We start from the raw sequence: 26,744 nt of genomic DNA, 5'->3' as shown, positions 1-26,744 counted from the left end.
ACGTATTCAACTTCTCTAGTAACTTCTCAAGTACTTTATGTTGCTTTTATCCACTTTATTTTAATCACGTGTTTGATAGATCTTAAGCGACTTTGATGTTTCTTAGAAGCTTAAACTACTGGAGAACGATATTTAAACATTTACATGCAATATTTTTCACGTATGGACTCGAAATCTTTTAATAAGCTTAGACAAATTTGAACTAAATAAGAGAAAAATTAAACGAGACATGTTATTTCTAAAAGTTTAAGAAATCGGAATAATAATATTTTTAATATTTATATTCAATACGCATGCATGTATGAGATTTTATATAGGACCGACTCTTGCGACAAATTTATATAAAAAATTACATTAGTGTGAATATGTAGTACATTGTGGCCTATAAAAAATTTAAAAAAATATTGGGGCCTATAAAACATTTGATGAGTGAATGGGGGTAAGAGATTCATGGGATTAGTATAATGCCCAACACGTAGATGTCTACAATTATGTCACTTGAGAAATTTAGTGCCTCATAAGGATAAAAATGAAACAAGTGAGTTGAATCTCTTGGGTTTTTTTTAAAACTTTTTTTTGGTTGATAAAAATGTATAAAACTTATCTGAACTATGAACTATTTAGATTTGACTATCCATCTTTCAAAATTTTGATTTTACTATCTAATCTTTTAATTTGTTTGATTTGAGTTAGTTAGCCACAGATTAACTTTAAAATTTAAATGTGTTGTTTATTCTTACAAATTTAATTAATATATTTTATGCAATTTTTATAACTACAAGTTTATTAAATAAGTAATTAGTTTAAATTTTAGAGTCAAAGTTTAATTGACTAACTCAAATCAAATAAATTAAAAGGGTTGTTAGTGAAATTAAAATTTTGAAAAGTTGAGTAGGTAAATTCAAATAATTCAAGTGACTATTTTAGGAATTCGAGACGCGTAAAAAATCTAAAGAATTGTATGGAAAAAAACAAGTTAAAATAAAATAAAATAAAATTTTGAAATATGGATATAAAAGTGTGCAATTTTAATAAGTGGGAAGGGCCATGTTGCAAAAAGGAGTGTAAAAGCTAATGTGAAAATGATACGGCCACTTCTTTCGATGTCGGCAAAAAAAACACGTGCGCCCATTGGTGGAGCCAACGCGGGCCCCACCGCCCACGCAATAGAATCACGACACGTCGGCATCCACGTGGCACGACACGTGGCACGGGCTCACGCGTTAAAAGTGGGAGGAGGAGGCGCATACGAAACTTTAATAATAGAAGCGCTTTTTAGTGCGCTAAGAATAATTAGCTTTTGCTTAATTACGCAGCGCTTCTTCGTGGTCCTTTAATTACTTGTTTATTCTTAGGTATAATGCTCCTTAGTTACATTATATTGCTAAATAATAGGCCCATCAAATAATTAAGAATTAAATATGAGAAATATGTTAGGTAAAATAAAGGCCAAACTTCAAATATCCCCCTCTGGTTTCGCATTTTCTCACTTTAGTACCCTGTGATTTAAAGTGTATCAAGTTAATACCATGTGGTTTCGCACTTTCTCACTTTAGTACGCTGTGGTTTAAAGTGTATCAAGTTAGTACCATGTGGTTTCGCACGTTCTCACTTTAGTTCCCTGTGGTTTTAAGTGTATCAATTTTGTATCCTGTGGTTTCACACTTTCTCACTTTAGTACCATGTGGTTTCAAGTGTATCAATTTTGTACCCTGTGGTTTCGCACTTTCTCACTTTATTGCTCTGTGGTTTAATATTTCGTTAAATTATATACCCCGAAATGGATAATAAAACGAGAAAATTGAAACCACAGGGTACTAACTTGATGCAAAAATGAAACCACAGGGTACACTTGAAACCACAGGGTACTAAAGTGAGAAAGTGCAAAACTACAGGATACTAACTTGATACATTTTAAACCACATGATACTAAAGTGAGAAAGTATGAAACCACATGGGGGTATTTGAAGTTTCTCCTAAAATAAATGATATTATTATTGCCAAAGGAAATACACACTAAAAATGTTTTTAGACAATTTTTTAAAAAACTTTTGATTAATATCGAAAGTTTAGAAAATAGGTAATTTAAAACCAACTCTTATTAGTAAAGCTCGTAAAAACTAAATTATGTGTTTTTGAGAGTTTAGAATCTGTTTTATGTCTCGTATCGTTTAAATACTTACTCAGGAGAATATTTTACTGAGATTTTTTGGCAGAAAAGAGGGAACCAAAGTTAAATGTAGAGCTACTCCATAAAAAAATAGTCTAATAATCGGCTATTCATATTACGCAATGCACGAATTTTAAAGCAGCGATAAATGCCTCCCCACATATATATATATTTTTTTGAGGGAGAGTGCCCTCAAACAAACAAATCTTGCCTTCCTTTTTCTTTTTCTTTTTTTTTTCTTTTTTTTTTCTACATTGATCCAAAGCACATGCTAAATTACTCATAATAATAATCATAATAATAATAATGGATAATATTCTTTTTGATCCCTATTACTTTTTTGTGAAAAAGAAGAAAAATGTATAGGTTAGGTTGAGGGAACAACTTATCCTAGCAGATTAAACTAAGGGATAATTGTCCGTATACCCCTCAAAACTTCCCTAAAAACTTCGAAAATATTTTATTTATTCCTATTTTTTTTTTCTTTTCAATTTACCCCTCATATGTTCCTCCATTATTTCAAAATACTCCTGCAATTACTACCCGTTAAGTTAACTTGGGTTAAAAATGAGTTAATTATTTATTACAGTTAAAAAAATTAAAATACCACTTTTGTCCTTAACTTAAGGGCAAATAAGAAATGCCGATGATGGCAGAAGGGTATATTTGAAAAGACCAAAAAGCAAAATACTTTTTGTGCTTCTAATTTAAGAACAAATAAGAAAAATCGGTGATGGTAGAAGGGTATATTTGAAATGACAAAATAATAATTTCACAGAGATAACAGTGTTCATTAACATATTTTAACTTTAGGAGTATATTTGAAATAGATTGTAACGTATAAAGAATATTTTTAATATTAGTTTTCTAAGATGGGTAAATCAGAAAGTCGAAAACTTTTCAGTGATATATTTGTAATTGCGCCTTAAACTAATAATAACCACATAAAGCTTTATTGGGTCTTTAGCTTTATCCGTTCCCTCTCTATATATACACCCCCTACCTAACACCCCCAATTGAATTCCACTTAAAGAAACAAACTCACTACACTAAAACCCCCCCCTTAGCAGTTTGCAGCAACTATGCCTTATTCTCTCTCTCCCACTCTCCAGACTACTACTGCTCTCTCCAACTCCTTCAGTGGAGAAGCACTGATCTTCTCCAGTAGAAGAGCACTCCTCCACACTCCACTCCACAAGCAACTCCCCGGCCCGAGCCAATCTGCGATCGGAACATCGGTTTCTAACTCGAGATACGTCCAGTACCTCCCGGACTCGAGCAGCTCGACCGGCAACAGCTTCGATGCCAACGTCGTCATGATCCTCGCCGTCCTCCTGTGCGCCTTGATCTGCGCGCTGGGGCTCAATTCCATCGTGCGCTGCGCGCTCAGATGTTCGAATCAGATGCCGGTGATCGATTTGGAGTCGAATCCGGTAAGACGGTTGGCGCAGTCGGGGTCACGGAGAAAGGCCCTGCGGTCGATGCCGATCTTGGTCTACTCTCCGGGGCTGAAACTCCAGGCGAACGATCCGGAATGCGCGATCTGTCTGTCGGACTTTCAGCTCGGCGAGCAGGTTCGGGTCCTGCCCAAATGCAACCACGGATTCCACGTTGTTTGCATCGACCGGTGGCTTATGGCGCGATCGTCATGCCCGACATGCCGCCAATGCTTGTTTGGCGGGCGCCAGAAGAGTTCGGGTTGCGGCGAGGCGAGCCGGACCGGCCCGGATCCGGTGCAATCAGCTTTGGTACCATTAGAACCAGAAGGTTTGGTGACTGGATACCAGTTATAGTGTTTCATCAAGATAGAGCTAATCCCTTCAAAAAGGGGGGGGCAAAAAACACACAAACACACACATATAAATATGTATGTATGTATGCTTTGTTGTGGTTTGCGTGTACACATTTTAGTTCATATAATTTGGATCTGCATATAGTAAACCTTTTTTTTTTTTAATTTTCATTTTTCCTCCTTTCAACTTACAGCTAATAATTATTCACCTCATATGAGGAGAAACAAAATTTAATCAAATCTCTTATAATGTTCGTAAAACCGAAGTTTAAATTGCGATTAAATGGACTAAGGACCTACTTTGAAGTTTCGAAAAGGCTGAGAACCATATTAAAAACATTGTTGAAGAAATGGGGAACAGCAGAAACGTCAACTTTCCAATTCCAACACGAATTATAATAATTAGCTCTAGAAGCACTTCGAGAAAAAGCTAGTGAAGAGTTGCTAGTGGAGATGAGACAAAGAAAAGAAAAAGAAAAATGAATGGAATGTGAAGTAGAAGCCCACTACAAAGCTGGTACAGAAACAATCACAGTTCACTCCTTAGCAACATCAAAAGTAGGTAAAAACATGCACAAACTTTATTGCTAAGATATGTACCTGAACTTCAATTTCTATTTTACTACACAACCACAGTTCACTATCTATCTCGGAAACATTAGGAAACTAAGTAACAAATTAAAAAAATTTAAGATTCAGATAACTTAAAGTGCACTGCAGTTCAATACTGAACGCGAAAGTTACCGTAGTTTTCGCCCTTTTGCCGCCTCAATGGCTATATTGTTTGGCGGGCGCCACTTCGTTTATCTAAAAGAAAACATTTAATTTCTACAAGAGTAATGATAATAGGAGAAATAAATGGCCAACAAAAACATGCCGAGTACGATGGAAAATGACGCAGCATCACCGCAGTTACGTCTCTCCTCAATCCTCCTCAAGCAAATCAAATTCCAACTTCATTTTTTCCCAGTTTGGGAGTACTTTATTGCATTATTGTATTAGCCTGTATTAGCCTTTTGCTTTAGATGGCTACAAAGCCAATATAAAAGAAGCTGACATTCATAACGATACATGCTTTTTCCTGCAGTTAAAATTTGACTATGTTGAATATAAATTGCATCACAATGTGGCCTTAAAGGAGCAAATACGCAACCGGGGTCGGATTTTAATTTAAACTGGACCTAAATTTGGAATTTGAACTGAAATTACAGATTGAATTTTGATCAACCAGACCCATACGCAATCAAAATCTGATATACCAGATTTAGCATAAAAGTCCTTCGGAAAACTCGAAGCAGCAACCACAGAACACCCAATTAGAGCAAAAAAAAAAAGCACAAATTAGTGATGAAAAAATTTGATGTATCACAAGGATCTTTTTTCAAATTTTCACAACTAAGTACCATTCAAAGAAGTAAATAAGTTTTCGGGCACATAAACACAGACAACAAAAAGAATGCAGCACACAGATACAAAAAGTGGAATTTTCAAGGTTCAACTATATAAAAGAGTGCATTGGAGTGACCCACCAAACCATTTGATAAGTGAATTGTAGCAGCTTCGCGTGGCTAAGAAACACAAGGGTTAAAAAAAACATGAATACAAAAGTAACAAGTCCCACGATAGCACTATAAAGTGAACTAATGGTAATAAGAAATTTTTTCTACATTATCACCACATCCATCAGTTCATGTCTTTTATTATTTTGCAAGTTGTGGGAGTTATTCATGCAGGGCATTGAGCCCGGCATAATCATATTGAGCAAAAGATGCCGTTCCACATCAGCAGACAGTAAAATTAAACAATCAATTTTAGTAAAGTGCGATCATAAAATGAGAATCATTCCACTAATCCACAATCCACAGTTCTAGTGGCTATGTTTCCACATGGAGATAGGGAAAGAGAGACCTTAATGGTCGTCCATCAGTGTTGCCGTCGGGAGGAAAAATCAAAACTTAACAGCATTAATATGGAGAGTTATCAGGCAGGAAAAATCTTTTGTTACATATTCAACACTTTGAACATGAATTTGCTCATGTGGCAAGTCATCAGAAGGATTTTATTGAGTTGACAGATAAAAGAGTGCGAACAAAACAGAATACCACTCACCAAAAATAGCAACTCATCTTCATTTTAGTTTTTCAAATAGCTTCACAGCAACCTACATTCAAATGAGAAAATTTTAGATCAATTTCAGAAGCACCAGGAATGACAAATAGTTTTCTGTCCAAACTCCCAGTGGAAAATATCAGGCAAGAAACGTTGTGACCACGCATGCGTGCAAAAGAGAGAGAGAGAGAGAGAGAGAGAGAGTACTCACACATTTATCTATGCATCTCCAGTAATCGAAGTACTGGCCGGTACAATGCTTGTGCCCAGTGTCATCGTTTTCGACTCTCTTAACACATTCCTGTGTATCATGAAAAACCAAAACCGAATAATTCAACATAAAGATGACAATAAGATAAAAAACTAAAAGGTCAATAACTAAACAGGAAGTAGAACTAACTTCCTTTTGAATGTCAAATATTTAAGCCAAAATATGCAAAGGATTTCAAGAAAACAAATTAGTAACCTAAGTTGGAGGAGTGTGTTTATGAATGTTCACCGGCATGATGGAATTTGGAGCTGTCAGATGAGAGGCTAAGCTGTTATATCAAGATAGTGCAAGGACTATCCATACATTTTACAATAAGTTAATTCACAGCCCAAGGAACATATGAAGTTTTAAGAGATGGAACTGCTGCTGAGCCCAGTAATTTTAAAAACTTTTTTTTTAAAAAAATCAGACAAGAATTGGATAATCATGGTTATTGATTAGTGCTATACATATAACCAAGAAGTATGCGAGGACATGTAATTAAATCAATATATATTAAAGCAGTTAGGCTGATAATTGATTGGAAAGAAGATTCGGCACATTACCCGGTACTCATACAATGGTTTTACACATTTTGGCTTGCACCGCTCCTCCAGATACAACTTTGGATCAACTACTTCCTCATCCGCCCTGATGTGCAATATAGCATAGCACAGCAAGATAAGAGCATAAACTATAAGCTTAAAAGTATATAGGGATGCTCCAAATCAAAGACAGAAATTGAATCCCTGGGTAGCGTGGCCAATCACCGAAAGATGGAAGGCAACATGTTCAAATCAAATTCTAATTTCAATAATCACTTGGCAAGTAGATAAAGGGTTGCCAAGACAAGAAAATCACATAAAATTGCCAATACATTTTGATGGTAGATAAATAGCAAAGGGAGATTAATAGGGATCTTAGATGGCAGTCACAACCATCATTTCCATTAATCAAATTAGACATGGGATGAAGTCACCTCAATGTGTCACACAACCTTATGTTACCTGGCACTCGTGGCTCGCCAAACCAAGGGTCACTACTTAAGACCCATCTGAACTTAAATCCCCAAAGTGAGAAACTAAACAAAGTGAAACATTAAATCCCGAATTCTCGAATCTCGATCAAAGGCCACTAACAGCTTTAGTTCACACTTGGCTCAAAAACACTGTCCCTTTTGGACCTAGTATGCCCACCAAAACAAGTCCAAAATCATCTAAAAGTAGAGATTATCTTTCGATTCAAGAGAGATGAGACTGTCAAGTCAATTGCTGGCAGTACAATTTCCATCTTTCATTACACTTTTAGCCAAAAATAAAAAGAAAAGAAAAGAAAAAGATGCAGATTTTAAATGGCCCTTCAATTAATTCAGCCTGTTTCAGATGTCCTTATGAGGGTCCATCCTAAGTGTAAAATTCACTTCCTTTTTGTATCGAGCCTGCAGTCTCTAACATGATCATTGATATTATAGGTAACGCCAAATAGTAACATTCCAAAACTTTTATTCTTGAGAAATCACCAAGGATTTGAAAGTTAAAATCCCAATTCAAATTATCAAGCTCAAACCAACGAGGAACACGGAACAGGGAAATATAATGTAATAAGACAAGTTCCTGCAGGTAGAGCATGAGTGGCCAACACAAAATCTACTTAATCTAATCTAATAAGTGGTTTATTTCCAATATCCTTCAGTTGTTCATAATGTACCTTCTCTACTCTTCATTCAAAACATTTCCTAGCAAAACATTACACAATCTAACTAAATGAATTCCACTATCCATTACACTCCATTGAATTCACCAAATCTCTCAATCACAGCATAGGACAATAAACAAATAAACGCATAAAAACCGCAAATGTTCTTTGCAAATAAATACTAAGACATATACTTTAACAAAAAATTATGGTAAATTGTAATCGAAGTAAGAGGGTCAAATCATGAGATGAACACAAAATACCGACATGAAGATCAAATGCGGTAGATCACGCTTGCTGATTCCTCCTGCAAAAAATTATTATAAAAAACAACTCAAAATGAATCAAATTGCTCGCATAGACTACTCGTAGTCAAACTCGATCGAAACGAAGAGCAATCGAAATCAAACGCACCGATTACAGATCGAGAGATCTCACCTTTGGGAACGAGGATCGGGTAGCGAGGATTCTCAATAGAAGATGGGGATTATCGTGGGAGAGAGAAAGAGAGAGAGAGAGAGAGAGAGAGAGAGAGAACCCTAGAAGGAGCTAGATGGTTCCGATCGTGGAGGCGCTCGGCGAAATTTCGGGGGGTGGTTGCTTTCGATCTCAACCGTTGAATCTGTTGTTTTGATCATGGGCTTTTGGGTCTACATTTGGATCGGCCCAACAAATTTGATGCTTAAATGGGCCGGCCCATATATTGGATTGGGTTGGGCTAAACCTAAAGGAAATTTCATTCTAACCCCAAGTGCACCACGTCATTCTATGAACCGCATTATCTTAGCCGTCCATTCCATCTCAGTCCTTAAGATTGCCCTTAACACTAGCGGGTTCATCGTGAACCAGGTTCAGAAGACAATTTCTCGAAGCTAGTAACACCAAAGAAAAGTAATAGAAGAGCAAAACCAGCCCGAGATAGCGATCCGTGTGCGCTCTTCAAACGACGTCTCAACCGTCCGATTTATTCCAATCCAACGCTCAAAATTTCCCTCCCAATTTTCGACGCAGCGCCAAAATATCACAAATTTCTCTAATTTTCAAAATTCATCCCCCGCCATTCCCCATTCCCCCTCCTTACAAATACCCACCCTTCTTCTCCCCCAATTCCCACCCACACCACTTTCCCCTCCAAAACCCTAACCCTAACCCTAATCGCATCATCGTCTACTTCTCCTGACCTGCTCTAATGGCGAGAACGAAGCAAACGGCGAGGAAGTCGACGGGGGGGAAGGCGCCGCGGAAGCAGCTGGCGACGAAGGCGGCGCGGAAGTCGGCGCCGGCGACGGGCGGGGTGAAGAAGCCGCACCGGTTCCGGCCGGGGACGGTGGCGCTCCGCGAGATCCGCAAGTACCAGAAGAGCACGGAGCTCCTCATCCGCAAGCTCCCGTTCCAGCGCCTCGTCCGCGAGATCGCGCAGGACTTCAAGACCGATCTCCGCTTCCAGAGCTCGGCCGTCGCCGCGCTCCAGGAGGCCGCGGAGGCCTACCTCGTCGGCCTCTTCGAGGACACCAACCTCTGCGCCATCCACGCCAAGCGCGTCACCATCATGCCCAAGGACATCCAGCTCGCCCGCAGGATCCGCGGCGAGCGAGCTTGAGATCGTCGTCGGTAATGGCGGTAGGTGGCTTCGATTCTAGGGTTAGGGTTTTGTTTTCTTTCGTTTCGTGGTGTTAATGTAGGAGGGAAATGGTTTCGGGTGTTTGGAGTTGTTTTCTTAATGGAAAAACGGTGGAATTATTATTGGATTAAAATGGATTCTCTCTTATTACTCTCTTAGTCGAGATTTCATGTGTGTTTTTTGCACGAATGTCCCTGGAAAAATACAGAATGGGTGTTTTTGCAAACTTTGTGCTTGCATTTATTTGATTATGTATGCAAATGCAAGTTTTATACTAGTCTCTGCACAATTTCATTTATTTGCAGTGGTGTGTGTGCAAATTCATTTATTCCGATTTTGTGGTTTAATTTTATTGGAATCTATAAAGGGAAATGGGAAGAGGCAAAGGAAATAATTTATAATTTAGCATTATGAATGGTTTATAGAATGGAGATTGTACGTTGTGATGTTCTATTTCACTAATGTTGATATTTTGTTGGATTTAATTGGGGCTTAATTAAATAATTGCCTGTTCATGTTGAACATGATAAGATTGGTTTAAAAGGGAGAAAATTATTACCTGGACTGAGTCAACGAAGAATGAAAATTTTCAAAATCTAAGAAACTGATACAGTTTTAAGCCTTGATAATTGAGGTTTTTGTTGGACTTTGTTTTAAGGTTAGAGATTGTTAAATATAAAAATATAGTTTGTGTTATACCAGGCTTTTAATATTATTAATTTTTTTATTTAATTTAAATTTACATTATGAGCTTTGTAAAAAAAAGTTTTGAGTTTAGATACGAGAGTTTTAAATTAAGATAGTTTTTTTTTTATTGGGGGATGAGATAAAATAGTGTTAAAATTGAAACTACTCTTTCTAATTATTATTATTATTATTATAATGAAATGCTGTTCCCATCAGAAACTATGGTACTGTTTAGTTTTGAAAATTCAATTTTTGAATAATTGAAAATATTTTCAATTATTTTGTAATAAAACTTTTGTTTTTTATTTTTTATTTTTTTTGTGTTTGATTATGAATAAGTGTGGTTGGTTGGGATAAAATTAGATGAATTACAAAATTGTTGCAGAAATATGGTGTTGTGAGCTTAGGCCACACGGTTTGTGTTAGTTTTACAAATGTGGAGAGGAATGAAGTGATGTTTAATTGTAAGCATTTATTTTTATTGTTTGCCTTTGGTTGAAATTTAATTTTTTTTGAAATAATATAATTGACTTCCACTCACTCTAGGCCAAGCTCAATAAAAAAAAAAGCAATATTAATTTGTTTTTCATATCTCTAACTTTGATTCGTTCAGTTTTTTTTTGCCAAACAAGCATCAGAAGTGAAAAATTTTAGTTCTAAAATTATACATACTAACAATATAAAAGAAATAATTTTTTACTCAAAATTTAATTTACCTGTAAATTTATTTTAATTTAAATTTCATTTTTTTTTCTTTTTTTTTTAAGAAAAGATAGCGAGTTACCTGCTTCGTTCATTACGCAAAAATGAATTAGGCGAATAGTGTGGAAGCAATGGGTTTGTTTGTTTGGCTGAAAATGGAGAGGATTAAATTGTTTCCGGCTGTAAACGATCATGTATACTGTTTGATTTTGAAATTTGAGTTATTTGAAATAGCTAGGATATCTGAAGTTTTCTATATATAATAATTTAACGAAATGTTAACAAAGTAGCTGACAAAAAAAAAAAAAACACGTGGTATTAAATTGATACACTTTAAAATGCAGAGTGCTAAAGTGAGAATATTCGAAATCACAAGAGTAGTATTTGAAATTTACTCTAAATTATAATAATGCAACAATAAAATCATAAAATAAGAAAATAATACAACTAATCAATTTTTATCATATTTTAAATAACTAAAAGAAAGAACATATTAAAACTTAATTAACAAATTTTTATTATATTTTAAATTAATTAAATATACTTAAATATAACTAGTGTTATCCATTTTATTATTTTATTTTTTTTTATATTTTTCTCACTGTATCTTTTTATTTTAACTTTGTCATTAATTTAACGAAAAAAATAGTGGATGGAATAATAGAAAAAGAAAAATAAAACGACGGAGTATTAAATTTATACATTTTAAACTACATGATACTAAAATAAAAAAGTACAAAATCACATAGTGGTATTTGAAATTTTTTCTATAATTTGTGTGTAAAAAAATAATTTAGTTATTTTATATTAATTTTTTTAAATTATATAGAAATATAATTATATTATTTTTATTTATTATATTATAATTTATTATTTATTATTCATATATATATAAATTATACTTTTTCATTATTCACTTTCTACTAAATAAATATTAGAGCTAAAAAAAACTTCACTTTTACATAACTATATAAAACAAACAGTAAAAAGAAAATAATTTTTATCTACACTTTACTTCAATCTAAAGTTAAGCTTCGGTTAAACAAACGAGTCCTTAATAGCGGGCGAAGTCATAACTTCACGTTGCACACCGAACCAAACACGTCCTTAGGTAGGGTCCACATTTTAATCAGCCAAGTATAGACCCGTAACCCGTTAAGCTAGAACCCAACTCAAACCGCCCCGGCTCCACCCTGTCCGCTCCGCGTACCGGGTCGAACCACGCCGAGCCACCGTATAAAACCGACCCGACCCTTCTTCTTCTTTTCCATTTCTAATCGTCTTCTTCCTCCCCCATCAGATCTGAGCTCGCATAAAAAAACAAAAACAAAAACAAAAATATAGAGAGAGAGAGGGAGAGAGAGAGAGAGAGAAGAGGGAGAAGAAGTAGCGAGCGATGTCGAGCGGTAGCGACATTGACGAGGACGAGCTTCTCCAGATCGCGCTTAGGGAGCAAGCGGAGCGCGATCTCAGCTACCAGAAGCCCCCCAGGGCGTCGGCGAGGCCCGTCGTCAACCTCGTCCAGCCTCCGGGAGGGACCGCCGCGGTCCGAGCGCTAACCCTAGGGCCGCCGCCAGGCCCAATCCGGCCCCGGCGAAGGCGAGGAACCCGAGCCGCGGCGGCGCCGACGACGACGACGATTCCGAGGTCGAATTGCTGAGCATCTCGTCCGGGGACGAGGATGCGTCTAAGGATCGGGCGCCGCCGCCGCCGCGGAATCGGGCCGCGGGAGGGGATCGGAGGGGGTCCACGGACGACGGGGATCTCGGGTGGGATGATGACGAGCCGAGGAGCTGGAAGAAGGTCGATGAGGCCGAGGTTGGAACATTTCTGTTTCAATTTCGCTCCGAAGTTACTTTTCTCTTACGGTTTCTGCTGATTTTAGCCCCTAATTTGTTTAAACGCAGATATATCCAGTACAATTCCTCTGATTTCAACGTTTTCATTTATTAGGTTGCTCTATTTGTCTTTTGCCTGTCAACGTTTTTATTTAGCTAGATCGTAAGCCTTTTAAGCTGCATATAAAATGGAAACGATCATTTTACGGGGAAAAAACAAAATGATGGAAAAGGTGAAGTAGATGTAGTTAAAAGTGATCTACAAAAAATGCAACTGTGGTTACAGTACTGTTGATAGCCAGCCTCAAGATGTTCGATGATAGGCCAATCAAATTGGCAGTCAATGCTGCAAATTTCATGATTTTGGAAAATTATATTCAAGTGCTTCAAGTGTATGGTGAAGATCGAACAATGTTGTAAATAGAAGATTGGGGTCTTCAATTTAAGGTCAAATGTCTATCTTGATCTTGATAGTTCTAGATGTTTTCCAATCAAATTTCAGCTAATTTGGATTCTCCAGGATAGTAGAATGAATAAATGCCTGGACCGTTATGAAAATAAATTTTGAGACAAGTCGATCATCCGGTAGATGATGTAGCAAAATCTTGAAGTTTAGTGCCTATATACTTATGCTTTATATCGCGTTTAACAGTGTGAACACTCATTTTGGCAACCTATTGTTAAAAATATAGTGCTAACAACGAGTTGGCGCTATTCGATATTTTAACCGAAATCCACCTGATAAAGCTAATTGCGTGAACAAGCTTAAAGACACTCGAGTGTCAGGTGCCAGAGTTTTGAATGCCTTTCTGGAGCTTGCAGTGCTATTTAGAAGATGGCTTCAGCAATAAGAGCACTAGCACGTAGTTCAGTAATGCAGAAGGATGGGAAGGAAACAATAAGGACTTATGAACCCTATGGCTTAAAATTTTGTTGATGTAAGAAATTGTTGATGAATGGTGGAAGGAAAATATATCTAGTGCCATATTGAAGCATATTCAATTTTCGTGTTTAGAACTTGTGATAATATTAAGCATTTATCGTATAGTAAAACTGGTCTAGTTGATTTGATTTTCTATCATTTGTAAGGATTTAAGATCCTTTGTCTCAGCAGCTAAAACTCACAATGAGTCTGTTGAAGCTAGTGTAGTGTTATTGGTGAGATGCCTACTTAGGTAGATACTGGAACAGAGTCTGCAGCAGTAACAACCATAACTGGGCTTTACTTTATGTGTTTCTCGTAGAAACTTTGGGCGACCTATGCAAGACCAATTATAATTTCCCATGTGAGTCTTATATCTAGAAAAATGGAATGTGTTATTCATTCTCTTCTATGTGCCATCTTAACATATTAATGTTCTCAAGTAGCTATTTAATGTTTTATCCTACATATAATATTGTTTGGAGCCTCTTTCCATTTCCCCTGCTCAACTTTTCTTATAAATTCATAACTCTTAATTCTTGTACCTGGTTTTTTCCCTACTTAGAAATGAACAAATTTTATTTTCTTTCATTATTCCTATCTTCAGCTCGCTCGCAGAGTTCGAGAAATGCGTGATACAAGGGCAGCACATGTTGCTCAAGTCCTCGAGCCGAAAACAGCAGCCCTGGGTCGCAAGGGTCTCACTAATATACAGTCTTTGCCTAGAGGGGTGGAAGTCTTAGATCCACTTGGACTAGGGTAATATGATCTATGGCTGCTAGCCTCTTGCTTTGGCTTCCCCTATTTATTAAACTTTCAGCTATTATATTTCATTGTCAAATTTACTTTATTTTCTACATTACTTTTGTATGTTCATTCATATATTCAACAAAAGCTCATTTGTCTTTTCCTTTCATGCCCTTTCTCCTGACTTTTGATATTTGGTTCTAATTCATGCTAATAAGAATTTCATCGATGTGTTGTTTATTTTCCATATCTATCGTTTCATCGTCTTTGACCTTTATCATATGAATTTCGATTGTGAATTTTTTAAAAAATTTATTGAAGTAATTCAACTCTATATTATCTGCAACTATTTTTAGGTTGTTCTCATTCTTCTTCTTTGTTAAAACATCCTTATTATGCTTACAGGGTGATAGATAACAAGTCCTTGAGACTAATCACTGATGCTTCAGTGAGCTCTCCAATATCACGAGAGAAGTCAGATGCTTTGGATCCCGCTACAAGAGGTATGCTGGATTTGATTCTAATCAGCTCTCTTCAGTCTTTTTTTTTTTTGCTTTAAGGCTCCTTATTTATCATGTTCACATGGTCATTGTGGCACATTTTTTGGTTTTTTCTCAACGTCGCCAAGTATTGAGTAAATATCACACCTTGGACTTGTTTCCAGAGAATTCATTCAAATTAAATGTTACTGCTAATGATTTGAAGTTGCAAGTCATGTAGTTGTATATATGAGAGTGAATGATTCTTTTATGTCCTTTTTTTCCTCTTTTTTTTTTTTTTTTGGAGAAAGGATTCTTCTATGTCTATTGTTTGCATTAGTCTGCTATTTTTCTTTTTGAGATGCTTTAATGTCGTTTCAACAGTTTTAACAACAATAATGTTCTCCACTTCTTCTTTCTTACCCTTGTTACTTTGTTTCTCACCAGTAATAAAATAATCAGTTGTTCTCTGCGGTACTGTAGTGATTTTGCATATTACATATTCTTCTTGGACTCATCAGGCTTATATTGTTTTGGTTGACCTCTGTTTGCCATTTTACAAGTCTTTTGCTATTAAATTCTGCTGTCTAATCTACAGCAGTTGACATTTTTTGTGTCCCCATGAAGGATGGCAAAGTGATACTCTGTCAGTTGTGACCACAGAAAATTTTGAAAAGAATTTGAGGGTGTGCTCAGTTTATTAGACTTGGCAATTTACATGTTGTTTTATTGTTTCTTTTGGCCTTTTTTGAGGCCCTCTGGAATCGATCAGTTTCAAAATGGTTCTAGTCCCCGTGATATCTAACCATTATTTTTTCTACTGCAAATGAACATGACATGTTTATTTGACTTTGTCAGGTGTTATGCTCTTATCTAACTGGTCACTAAGTCATTCGTTCTATGATTTCAAATTGGTCTTCATGATTTTTCATTGGAGTTCAATTTACTTTTGCAGAGAAAGTAATATACTCTTCTCCAAATTTTGATCCCAAGGTTTTCCTTTCACGGGTCCACCAAGAGACGACCGCTGCTGATTTAGAATCCGGTGCTCTTACTCTGAAGACTGATCTAAAAGGAAGGACACAGCAGAAAAAACAACTAGTGAAAGAGAATTTCGATTGCTTTGTTTCTTGCAAAACGACAATTGATGGTATGTTTTACTAAGCTTTCTTGCAATTATTTTTCTGGGCCTGCCTGATGCTTTCAATATTTGTAATTTACGATAAATTTCCATTGCTGGTTGATAACTGTGTTTCCCTGGGTTCATATTACATAGCATTTCCTTTCGTATTCTGTAAGAAGCTCTCTATGTGATCTTGTAGATATTGAATCAAAATTGAGGCTGATAGAGGAAGACCCGGAGGGTGCAGGCACCGCTCACTTGTATGAAGTCACACAAAAAATCAGTGCTGTGGCTAATCGTGCATTTCAGCCTTTGTTTGAGAGGCAGGTAGAGGATTTATTACTTGTCTAGGAAAAGCTAAGTTTCTAACTTGTAAATAGTGCAGTTAAATAATAGCTGGCTAAGTGTGCTAAACTTGATAATTCAGGTTCAAGCTGAGAAAATTAGATCTGTTCAAGGAATGCTTCAGAGGTTCCGAACACTATTTAATCTACCCAGTTTAATTCGTGGGAGCATCAGAAAAGGAGAATATGATTTAGCTGTTAGAGAATACCGGAAAGCAAAGTCCATTGTTCTTCCTTCTCATGTACGTCAATTTCACTAGTCTGTTTTCTATTTGCACTCTAAATTTATGCATGCCCGCTAGTCCCCCTTGTTAGTTTATGCTCTTTTGAGGACTCGAACAGTCTTGTGATTCTGGATTGATTATCACTGTTGTACATATTCTTGTTCTGTTCTAGTCAGTCTGTTTATGTTGCTTTAAAAAACTTGCAGGTTGGCATACTGAAACGTGTCCTTGAAGAGGTGGAAAAAGTAATGCAGGAGTTCCGGGGTATGCTTTATAAATCAATGGAAGATCCACAACTTGACCTAGCTTTTGTAAGTAAAATATATTTTTTTTTCATTTTTGTTGAGAAGACATAATTCAGTGTTGACGTTCTATAAAAAAATAATAAGAATTCGAGATGTGCCAACTTGAGAAGTAGTTCTTTGTGTTATTTTTAATGTTAAGGCTAAGACATAACTTTACTCTGTGTTATATTTGAGGATTTCGCACTTAGTTAACTATAATGTGGTCATCTTCAGCTGGAGAACATTGTTAGGCTGTTGTTGGAGTTGGAACCTGACTCAGATCCTGTGTGGCATTTTCTTAATATACAGGTATACAGCTAATTTATTCATCATCTTTTAAGTCTGTTGTGCATAAGTTAATATTGAGTGGTTTTTAACCAAGTATTATTGGCATCATCTTCTTTCATCAGAATCATAGGATCAGACTATTGTTGGAAAAGTGCACGTTAGATCATGAGGCAAGGACGGAGCATCTGCAAAATCAGATCCGAGAAAAACTTCAATCTGATGCAAGGTGGAGGCAACTCCAGCAAGATTCTAATAGATCAGTAAGTGCTTTATTTCTTGGGCTCGGATTTATTGTAATTTCTTTATTTTCTTATTTTCTATTTAAAGATAAATAAGGCTGACTGTGAGAAAAAGAGTATAGAAAATAGCAAGGTGTTGCATATTGTGCTTGATAATTGCTTCTACCTTTGCTTATTTGGACGTCATGTCACACCGTAGCCCTGCTGCCAGTAAGTTTTTAGGGCTTTTACATATATGTCCCTGAAAATTCTTCTACTTTCACGTATACATTCTGATTTTTTGTATATACCCCTCTAAATGCACCCTTATTTTAAGTTGAGAGTCATCCAATTAACAGGGAAAAGACTTTTTTTGAAGTGGGACATTTTTCAAGTATAAACGTATTCATGTAGGAAATTAAGTTTTTGAAGGGCATATGTGAAATTCCTAATTTTAATGGATTTTTGTGTAAATACATAATTTTGTGAGGTTACGTATACACTATCTCTACTTCTTTTACCATTCCCTTTTTTCACTCGGACATTTAGTAAATTGTGAATCTGTTTTGTTCAGCTGGAAATGGATTCATCTATTGGTGATTCTGTTCAAATGGAGCCACAGCCTGCAAACTTCATGGGCGAGGAAGCAGATTTTTTAAGGGGTAGCTATATTCGCAGGTTAACTGCGGTAGTTATCCAGCATATTCCGGCCTTCTGGAGATTAGCTTTATCTGTGTTCAGTGGAAAGTTTGCAAAGGTGTGAATTTATACCTATCTTTATTTGGATTTACTACTTTTTCATTGATCTATGAAGACGTCTTTGAAATTGAATCAGATCATATGCATCTGATCTGTAAGTAATAGCTTCTGGCATTGATTCATCTTCATCATCGTTGTATGGCCTTCTCGCAAAATTTTTTATTTTATCAATATGATAATGCCTGTTTTCTCTTGGCTTCTAGAACAATTTATCTGCTCAAGAAGCAAGTGGCAAACGGTTTGCTTCCAGAAAGCTTTTGACAGACCAAAAGTTTGTTGAGTCTGAGTTTGTAACATTTGTATGGTATAGATAAGTTGATGTAATGGCGTATGGAGTGTCTGAGATGCTCAAAGAATATATAATATAAAAATTGACTCTTTTGGAATGAGAAAAGTCAAAGCAAATTTGCTCATATAGATGTTCTCACACTGCCTTTTTTCTGTAGGCAACTTCCGGAAATGTGCTTCTTGATTCTGAGACGAGCTCAAAATCGACTGGAAATAAGAATGACGATAAAGTTGGTGAGGCAAAGTATTCGAATCATACCCTCGAAGAAGTTGCAAATATGGTTCATGGCACCATATCAGCATTTGAGGCGAAGGTATAACTTGATGTTCTCAATATGCATTACTTTGAAAACTACAAGTTATCCTTTTCTACTCCATTGTTGATTTTAGTTTTTCTTATTCCTAAGCAGATAATTTCTTTCTGTCTAATGGCAGGTCCAGATTACATTTCGTGATTTTGAAGAATTAAACATTCTTCATTCATACATGGGCGATGCTATAAAAGAAATAGTCAAAGCATGTCATGCCCTTGAAGGGAAAGATTCCTCTCCTTCAATTGCTGGTACTTTGGCCAATTCACAAAAGCATATATTTACTGATACATAAACATCTTTTCTTACAATCGTGTTATTTTATGATTTTTTTTTCCCAGTGAAAACGTTGCGGGCGCTCCAATTTGAAATAACAAAGATTTACATATTACGACTTTGCTCATGGATGAGAGCCACTACTAAGGAGATATCCAAAGATGAGATGTGGATTACTTTGTCAACGATAGAGAGAAACAAGTCTCCATATGCAATTTCTTACTTGCCCTTGGCATTTCGGGACATGACAATTTCTGCTATGGACCGGATTGATCTGTAAGTTGGCTCTTCTTTTTATGCATTTTAACTGTATTTTATCCATTTTTCTCTTCTGTACATTATTTTCTTCTCTTTTACTGTGTATGCCTGTGTTATTTTACAGTCTCTTGTTCTCTTTACGTCCATGAAGTCATAGTGTCCTTGTTGCTTCACATGGTGAAAGTCTTACCCGTGCATAAATGTTGATTCATAATCTTTTCTGAGCTTTCCTTATTTCCGGGAACAATACATTGGATCTTTAAATTACAATGTTCTTATGTGTCATGCTTATATTCATTTTATGATCTAGTTAAAAATTTGAGTATTTGTGATGCGTGTAGTACAGATGTCTATCTTTCAACGGGTAATCTTGTCTTGTAATTCTGCTATTTACAAGCAATATATTTGGCTCTGTTCAAAAGTTAGATAAAAATCCAAAATAGTATTATCTCTTAGTAAACTAGCAGGCTACCAATTAATTCTTTCACTCTATGGCAAATACTCTGACTTAAAAGATCTTGATGTGCAAATTATTTCTTTATCTAGTTTGATTCAGAATTTGAGGAGTGAAGCATCAAAGTCATATGATGCTCCGGAACAACTACATGAAATTCAAGAATCAGTTAGACTTGCATTTCTCAACTCTTTCCTTGATTTTGCAGGTAATTACTTACTGACACAGTAGTAACTAGGTCTTTCACAGTTATTGCATTACCTCTTTTCTAAGCAATTCTTTTCCTCGTAGGTTATCTCGAACGTTTTGGAGGTGAACTATCTCAAAGTAGATCAATTAAGGAAAATAATCACTTGCAAAATGGGTATCTACATCTGGATAGGGAATCTTCTGCTTTCCAAGTTGGTGGTGGTGGTGCTGCTGCTGCCCATAAAAAGCTATTAATTGTTTTGAGTAACATTGGTTTTTGCAAAGATGAACTTTCTCATGGCTTGTATAACGAGTACAAGCACATATGGCTGCAGTATAGGTTGGTCATTGCTGTATCTAAGTTGTCCTGCTCTGATGATGTCTTTATTGTTAGTTCATTCTTTTTATCTTTCCTCCCCTTCATAACTTACCTAAATGGAAAAAATGTCTCTGTTCATCCAAGTCTTCATTTCTGAGTCACAAATATGAAAAGAAGGCAGTAAATTTTTGCACTCGAAACTTATTTAAAATTTGCAGTTTCATCAAAGATATATAGCAATTAACTGTGTGCGGTGCAAAGGTTATTCTTTCTTATTCGCGTTTTAGCTTTGTGAAAGCATTTCACAAGATTAATACCGGTTCAATGTCTATTCTCTTGATGGTATAGTTTTCCTTTTTACAGGGATAAAGATGAACAGAATGCTGATATGCGAGACTTAGTCTCATCTTTTTCAGCATTAGAAGAAAAAATTCTTGAACACTACACATTTGCAAAGGTATGGTGCATTATAGATTCAGTATATGATGTTGAAAAGCTAAAAATAGTGGTTTTTCTTTTCAATACAGAAATTCTGAGTTGCACTCAGTTCTCTACTTCCACACCCCTAGAAAAGTTTTCCACTCTTAGCTTTTATATGATTGTAAAATGTTTCTGTAATCAACTAGAAAATGCATGAAAAGGGCTTGGAGAAACTTGAAAGAAAAATGACAGTTCTAACTTAAACTATTGTCTAGACATTATCACTTGACTCCTACGATATTGATTTTTTTTTTCCTTTTTTTCGTCTTAGTAGCTGACATTATTTTGTCTTTTAGTCAAACTTGATTAGAAATGCTGCTTTGAACTATCTGTTGGATTCTGGAATTCAGTGGGGAAGTGCACCTGCAGTGAAGGTAAAAATTGGAGTTAGAGAATATCGTATTGGTTATATTGACATATGCTTATTCAAATAATGCTAATCATGCTTCCTGTTGCAGGGTATTCGAGATGCAACTATTGACTTATTGCACATTCTTGTAGCCGCGCACGCAGAGGTGTTTGCTTACATCTTTATCCTTGTGGTTGCAAATCTTTGTCATTAAACTTTGTTCTCACTTTTGTGATTCTTAATATTGCTAAGTAATTCATGTTGAAAAAGATAAACAAAACCCATGGACATGTATGGATCTTTAGTAATAAAAGGGCGCGTGAGTTTTTTGCTCATATAACCCTACAACAGGCGTGTATGGATCTTTAGTAACAAAAGAGTGCAGTTAGTTTTTTGCTCATATAACCCTACAAAGTATGTGAAACTGCAAAGTTGGTATTTGTCTAAATTCATGCCCTGCGATGGGTATATATCTGAAAATTCTTTTGCATAGATACTCCGTCATGCACACAAATAACCAAGGTATTCAGGGGTGATGTGTAATACCTATTTTTTGTGCGTAGTTGGAATATGCAAAGAAACAATGCTGATGTGGGATTTTTGACCAAGTTAATGCTGGCCAAGTGTTTTGTTTTGTTAAATAAATCCTCAATCTAGAAAGCATGTCAAAATTTTTTCTCTTCATAATCCAGGTCTATTCTGGTGCCAAGCCTTTGCTGGAGAAGACACTAGGAATTTTAGTTGAGGGCTTAATTGATACTTTCCTCAGCCTTTTCCACGAAAACAAGAATAAAGATCTCAAGTCGCTTGATGCCAATGGCTTCTGTCAGCTCATGCTTGAGGTAATCTCAATGTTGTGTAGATTTTTGTTATAATGCATATTGCTCTCTTATCTGTATGAGTTTTGTGGTGATCAAAATCTATGAACAACCCCTAGATTTATGAATTATTAGCACTTCATCCCTGTAGGATAAAATGCAGATTTTCTAACAAATCTGGGGACTTTCTATGGGTTTGGATTACTGAAGGCGGCTAGCTCTATTGTAGCCATACTTTTCTTTCACTTATTCATTGTTCATTTTCTTGAAATTACGCCATATTCTTGCCATATATCAAGAAATTCAACAGACTCGGTTATATTTCTGAATTTGTTGCTTTCCAATCTGCAGCTTGAATATTTTGAAACTGTACTGCACACATACTTCTCACCTGACGCGCACGGAGCTTTAAAGTCCTTGCAAGGACTTCTGTTAGAGAAAGCTTGTGAGAGTGCTTCTGAGTCTTCTGAGAACCCGGGACACCACCGCCGTCCGACTCGTGGCAGCGAAGATGCCATAATAGATGATAAGCCGACCGTATCCCCTGATGATTTGCTTGTAAGATCTTATTTCATGCAATGGATTAACTTGCAACTTAATATTTGCTAGAAATGTATGCACCTTACCCGAACTCCAACGAATTTTGAAATGGGTCTCTCAACTTAAAAAGTTCTAATTATACTGCCAACCTTTTGGTGTATTTGATTTAACTGCCTCTCTGTCAGAGCTTAAAAGGTCTGTAACATTTTAACAGATTGTGACTAACAGAATATTATGTAGGTTTCTGACAGAACAATTTTAAGTTCTGACAGGACTTGACACATTTTTCTGAAATCAAAATTAATGAAATGTTTGGTAGCACAGTCAAGAAGTTCAAAGTTCTGATAGCCATTTCAAAATGCTCTATAGTTGGCTTCGGTGTAAGGAGAACTATGCTGTTTCTAGATGGGTAAAATGTGCAATAAGTACTACTTAGGCGCTGTTGCAACCTAATTCCCGAACTTTCAACTTAATCAATTCAATACCTGAACTATCCTACATATTGCAGTTGCATCCATTCCTCTCTACGTCATCCAACATCTGTTAAGTCATGTGTTTTACATTTAACCCCTTGACCCATCCTGTAAGATGACCATTTTACGTCTGTACCAAGTTCTCATGAAAAGAGGCAAAATTTTCATTATATGGGATGTGTAGTGTGTAGAGCTCATGACTCGTCGACTGTTGATTACTTGAGGGAGTCAGAGGTGAGAAGTGTGAATAGTGCGAGTTCAAGTGCTACAATGTTTAAGTGACCAGTTCACGAACTAAAGCTGCAATGTTGCAAAAGTGCAAGGCCTATCCATACATTTTCCCTAATTATTTAAATACTCATGCTCATTTTCTCTTTCCAGGCACTTGCCCAGCAATACAGCAATGATCTACTCGAAGGGGAGTTAGAGAGGACGCGTCTGAACATAGCATGCTTCATGGAGTCGTCACTTCAGCCAACAGCTGTAGCGCCAGCACCGCCACCCCCTGCCCCAAAACCAGCGGTTTACTCTTCGTTCCAAGGAACGGTTTCCTCCCCGAGCTTCAGGAAGCAGCAGACCGGTATAAGTTCTCCCGTAGTATCCCGAAGAAGAAGGTAAGTTCATAAACCGGACTCAGAAATATGCCCCCTTTTGATTAGTTTTGCGCATCTAGTTGTATGTTGTCCTGTTATTGTGATTGCTAGTTCCTTCTTTCCTGTATATTTCGCTATGAATTTTGGGCCATTCTTTGTGTGTTGTTATAAGATGTTCATATGAGTCGAAAAGCCGCAGAGGCCGTCTACTTGTATATTTTCGTGTTAAGAAACTTTTGGTGATATAGTTTTCGCACACACCGAGCTCAGGCTCTGTGCTGGAAAATTTGTAATGATTTATTGTCTAATACTTTATTTTCTGCGCCGGAAAACTCATCTGTTATTTGGAAAGGCATTGCTTGTATGCTATAGTTTTCAATGCATCTTCCGAGTTGGTTATCTTAACTATTATGTAGTGGTTTTAGGACAAATAAATAGGTGAAAGTGATATGGTTTTCCTTTCTTTTCTTTTATTTTTTTTTAACTTCGTCTACACAGATCCTTTTGTGGTGACATTTTTTTGCATATGTAAAAAAAAAAAAGTTTTTAATCGGAACTGAACCTATCATTTATTGTTCATTTTTTCCTTTTTTTTTAAATTAAATATTTGTCCTTCAATTGTTCTTCTTCCACCTGCATGTGGAAACGTGTATCCAAAATTCTTAAGGTGGTTTTTTGTTACACGTGAATCGTGATGTACACAGCAATCGTTTTTAGCTTTTCTGTGGAAAAATATAATTATATTTATTCGTGGGCCTCATGTAAAAAACTGATCGGCAGCATAGAAACTATTTATTATTTGTTGCTTCATTGGATTCAAAAGTAACTAAATTAAAATAAGAAAACAGTGGGAAGGGTGGATTAAGGCTTCTTTTCGGATTGCGGGAAGATTGTGTTATGTGCAGTGAGAAACAACGATGGAAAAATATCCTGTTTGTTTCTATTTTCGTACGTAATATTGTGTTTCGTATATTGCGGTTATGATATATTTTCTGTGTTTTCCGATGGGACCGCAGAAGCATATTCTTATATACTTTTTCTCAATTCTATTCTATCTAATAGCGTTAGATAAATCTTAATACTAAGGCTTAGTTTGGTATTGAGGTCTATCTAACGCTATTAGATAGAATGGAGTTGAGAAAAGATATGCTTCTGCGTTCTCCGATAGCACCGCAGAAAATATAGCGTAACCGACTAATACGGAAACAAACCAGGTATTTTTTCATCGTCGTTTCTCACTGCACGTAGCGCAATCTCCCCGCAATCCCAAACGCAGCCTAAGGCTAAGCCTAAGGCTTAGGTTTAGTTTGGTATTGAGACCTATCTAACGCTGATAGATAAAATGGAGTTGAGAAAAAAGCATATAGGGATATGCTTCTGCATTTTTCGGTGGGACCGCAGAAAATATATGGTAACCAACTCATCGCGATATGTGGAACGCAATATTACTTACGAAAACAAACAGAATATTTTTCCAACGTACTTTCGCACCGTACGTAATGTAATCTCTCCGCAATCCCAAACGAAGTCTTAGTTTGGTATTGAGGCTTAGAATATACTTCTGCGTTCTCCGATGGGAACGCAGAAAATATATCGTAACCAACTAACCGCAATATACTGAACAATATTATGTACGGAAATAAATAAGGTAATTTTCTATCGTCGTTTCTTACCGCACGTATCGTAATTTTCCCGCAATCCCAAACGAAACCTAAGAAAGTAATGTTTAGAGAGCCAACTTCGAAACTGAAAATAACAAAAAAGAAAAAATCAGAAATTTTTAGGGATTGTTTGGTGCTCCGAAAAAAAATAAGAAAATAAAATAATCTTTTGGCTGTCTATCTAATTTTCCAAGTGGTAGTTCTTTTAAGAATATTTTTTTCTACATCTTATAGAAAAGTCTCATCTATATTTTACAAACTGTTTTTTTAAAATAAAAAAACTACAACAAATTTATTTTTTATAATTTCCATCTTAAAATATAGAGTTGTTATTCATGATATTTTGGAAAACCCAAACACCCCTTTCCCAAAGAATCCAAGCGAGGGTCCCCAAAGATACGAACAAAAATTTGCTGGGCACCGTACCTAAACAATTAGTTTGGGAACGATACGAATAGGCATCACATGGCCCATCCAACCCAACAGTCACCCTCCTCTCTCTTTAGCTACTCTCTCTCTCTCTCTCTCTCTCTAAAAACATAGAGTATCGTTCTATTTTTTTTTTATTCCTTCCATGGGCCGCCGTCGGATGGGCCGCGTGGCGTCCATCTACATTATCCCCAAACTAAATAGCTTGGGGACGATGCCCAGCAAATTTTGGTTCGAAAATCACCCCAGCTCCTTAATTATTATTATTATTATTATTATTATTATTATTATTATGGAAAACTTTAAAAATCCCTTCGTGGTTTCGTAGTTTCTCACTTTACTCTCTTGTGGTTTAAAATGTATCAAATTGTCCCCTTGTGGTTTCGTTTTTATCTTCTCGGTAGCTTTTTTGTTAATATTTCATTAAATAATATACAAAAAACTTGAGATATCCATCTAGATTCATCAAATATTCACTTTAGTACCCTTTAAATTAACTTTATCACTGATTTAAAAAAAAAATAAAATAAAATTGATAAGAAAAGAGAAAAAAAAAATTATAGGAGGGCAATTTGATATATTTTAAACCACATAGGAGTAAAGTAAAAAACTACGAAACTACAGAAAAGTTTTTTGAAAATTTTTCTTATTATTATTATTATTATTATTATTATAATAGGTGATTCTAAACTAGTAACGAAAAGGACAACCCATCTTGGGAAATTTCCAAGTTGTTACTGGATCACCAAACCACTCACAACTCGTTCCTCCCCCAACAGTTTAAACGTCCCTCCATGTCCCCCCCCAAAAAAAAAAAAAAAAGAATCTCCAAAACTTTTATTATTACATCCAATCTTAACCTTTTTGTGGGGTAAATATAAATAAATAAACACATATTATAATAAGCTGGGCCCCCCCTGTAATTATTTTCCTACTTCTGGTTACGTGATTAATGCATGGGTTAATTCTCTTCACGTCTAATTTCTACAAATTTGTTAATTTTTTTTTTGTGTATCTTATCTTATGTTCAAGAACCGATAAAAATGTAGTTTTT

At 36.0% G+C, this 26,744-nt stretch overlaps 4 protein-coding genes across 4 annotated transcripts; 3 read left to right on the top strand and 1 right to left on the bottom strand.

Moving 5' to 3' along the window:
- On the top strand, positions 3,253 to 4,131 carry LOC109726360 (RING-H2 finger protein ATL73-like). The gene has a single exon (XM_020255896.1). It carries the CDS (start codon positions 3,253 to 3,255, stop codon positions 3,961 to 3,963), a length of 711 nt encoding a protein of 236 aa, XP_020111485.1. The 3' UTR covers positions 3,964 to 4,131.
- LOC109726546 (cytochrome b-c1 complex subunit 6-like) lies at positions 5,760 to 8,615 on the bottom strand. Its single transcript, XM_020256188.1, has 5 exons — positions 8,455 to 8,615; positions 8,284 to 8,323; positions 6,888 to 6,972; positions 6,283 to 6,372; positions 5,760 to 6,123 (listed from the first exon to the last, which is right to left on the bottom strand). Coding segments are annotated over exons 2-5 (210 nt in total). The 5' UTR covers positions 8,286 to 8,323; positions 8,455 to 8,615; the 3' UTR covers positions 5,760 to 6,090.
- On the top strand, positions 9,117 to 9,935 carry LOC109726545 (histone H3.2). The gene has a single exon (XM_020256187.1). The coding sequence runs from the start codon at positions 9,206 to 9,208 to the stop codon at positions 9,614 to 9,616; it is 411 nt and encodes a 136-aa protein (XP_020111776.1). The 5' UTR covers positions 9,117 to 9,205; the 3' UTR covers positions 9,617 to 9,935.
- Positions 12,423 to 23,625, top strand: LOC109726488 (exocyst complex component SEC5A-like). Its single transcript, XM_020256088.1, is given in 22 exon segments — positions 12,423 to 12,590; positions 12,593 to 12,844; positions 14,394 to 14,545; positions 14,939 to 15,036; positions 15,968 to 16,162; positions 16,335 to 16,462; positions 16,563 to 16,721; positions 16,910 to 17,014; positions 17,222 to 17,296; positions 17,398 to 17,535; positions 18,068 to 18,250; positions 18,699 to 18,854; positions 18,976 to 19,102; positions 19,193 to 19,403; positions 19,932 to 20,047; positions 20,131 to 20,368; positions 20,711 to 20,804; positions 21,124 to 21,201; positions 21,286 to 21,342; positions 21,869 to 22,018; positions 22,346 to 22,552; positions 23,389 to 23,625. Coding segments are annotated over 22 exon segments (3,324 nt in total).

The sequence above is a fragment of the Ananas comosus genome, linkage group 21 (genome assembly GCF_001540865.1).
Source record: "Ananas comosus cultivar F153 linkage group 21, ASM154086v1, whole genome shotgun sequence".
NCBI classification, from domain to species: Eukaryota; Viridiplantae; Streptophyta; class Magnoliopsida; order Poales; family Bromeliaceae; genus Ananas; species Ananas comosus.
The sequence above is the reverse complement of the archived record's forward strand: the minus strand, read 5'-3'. Positions and strand labels throughout refer to the sequence as shown.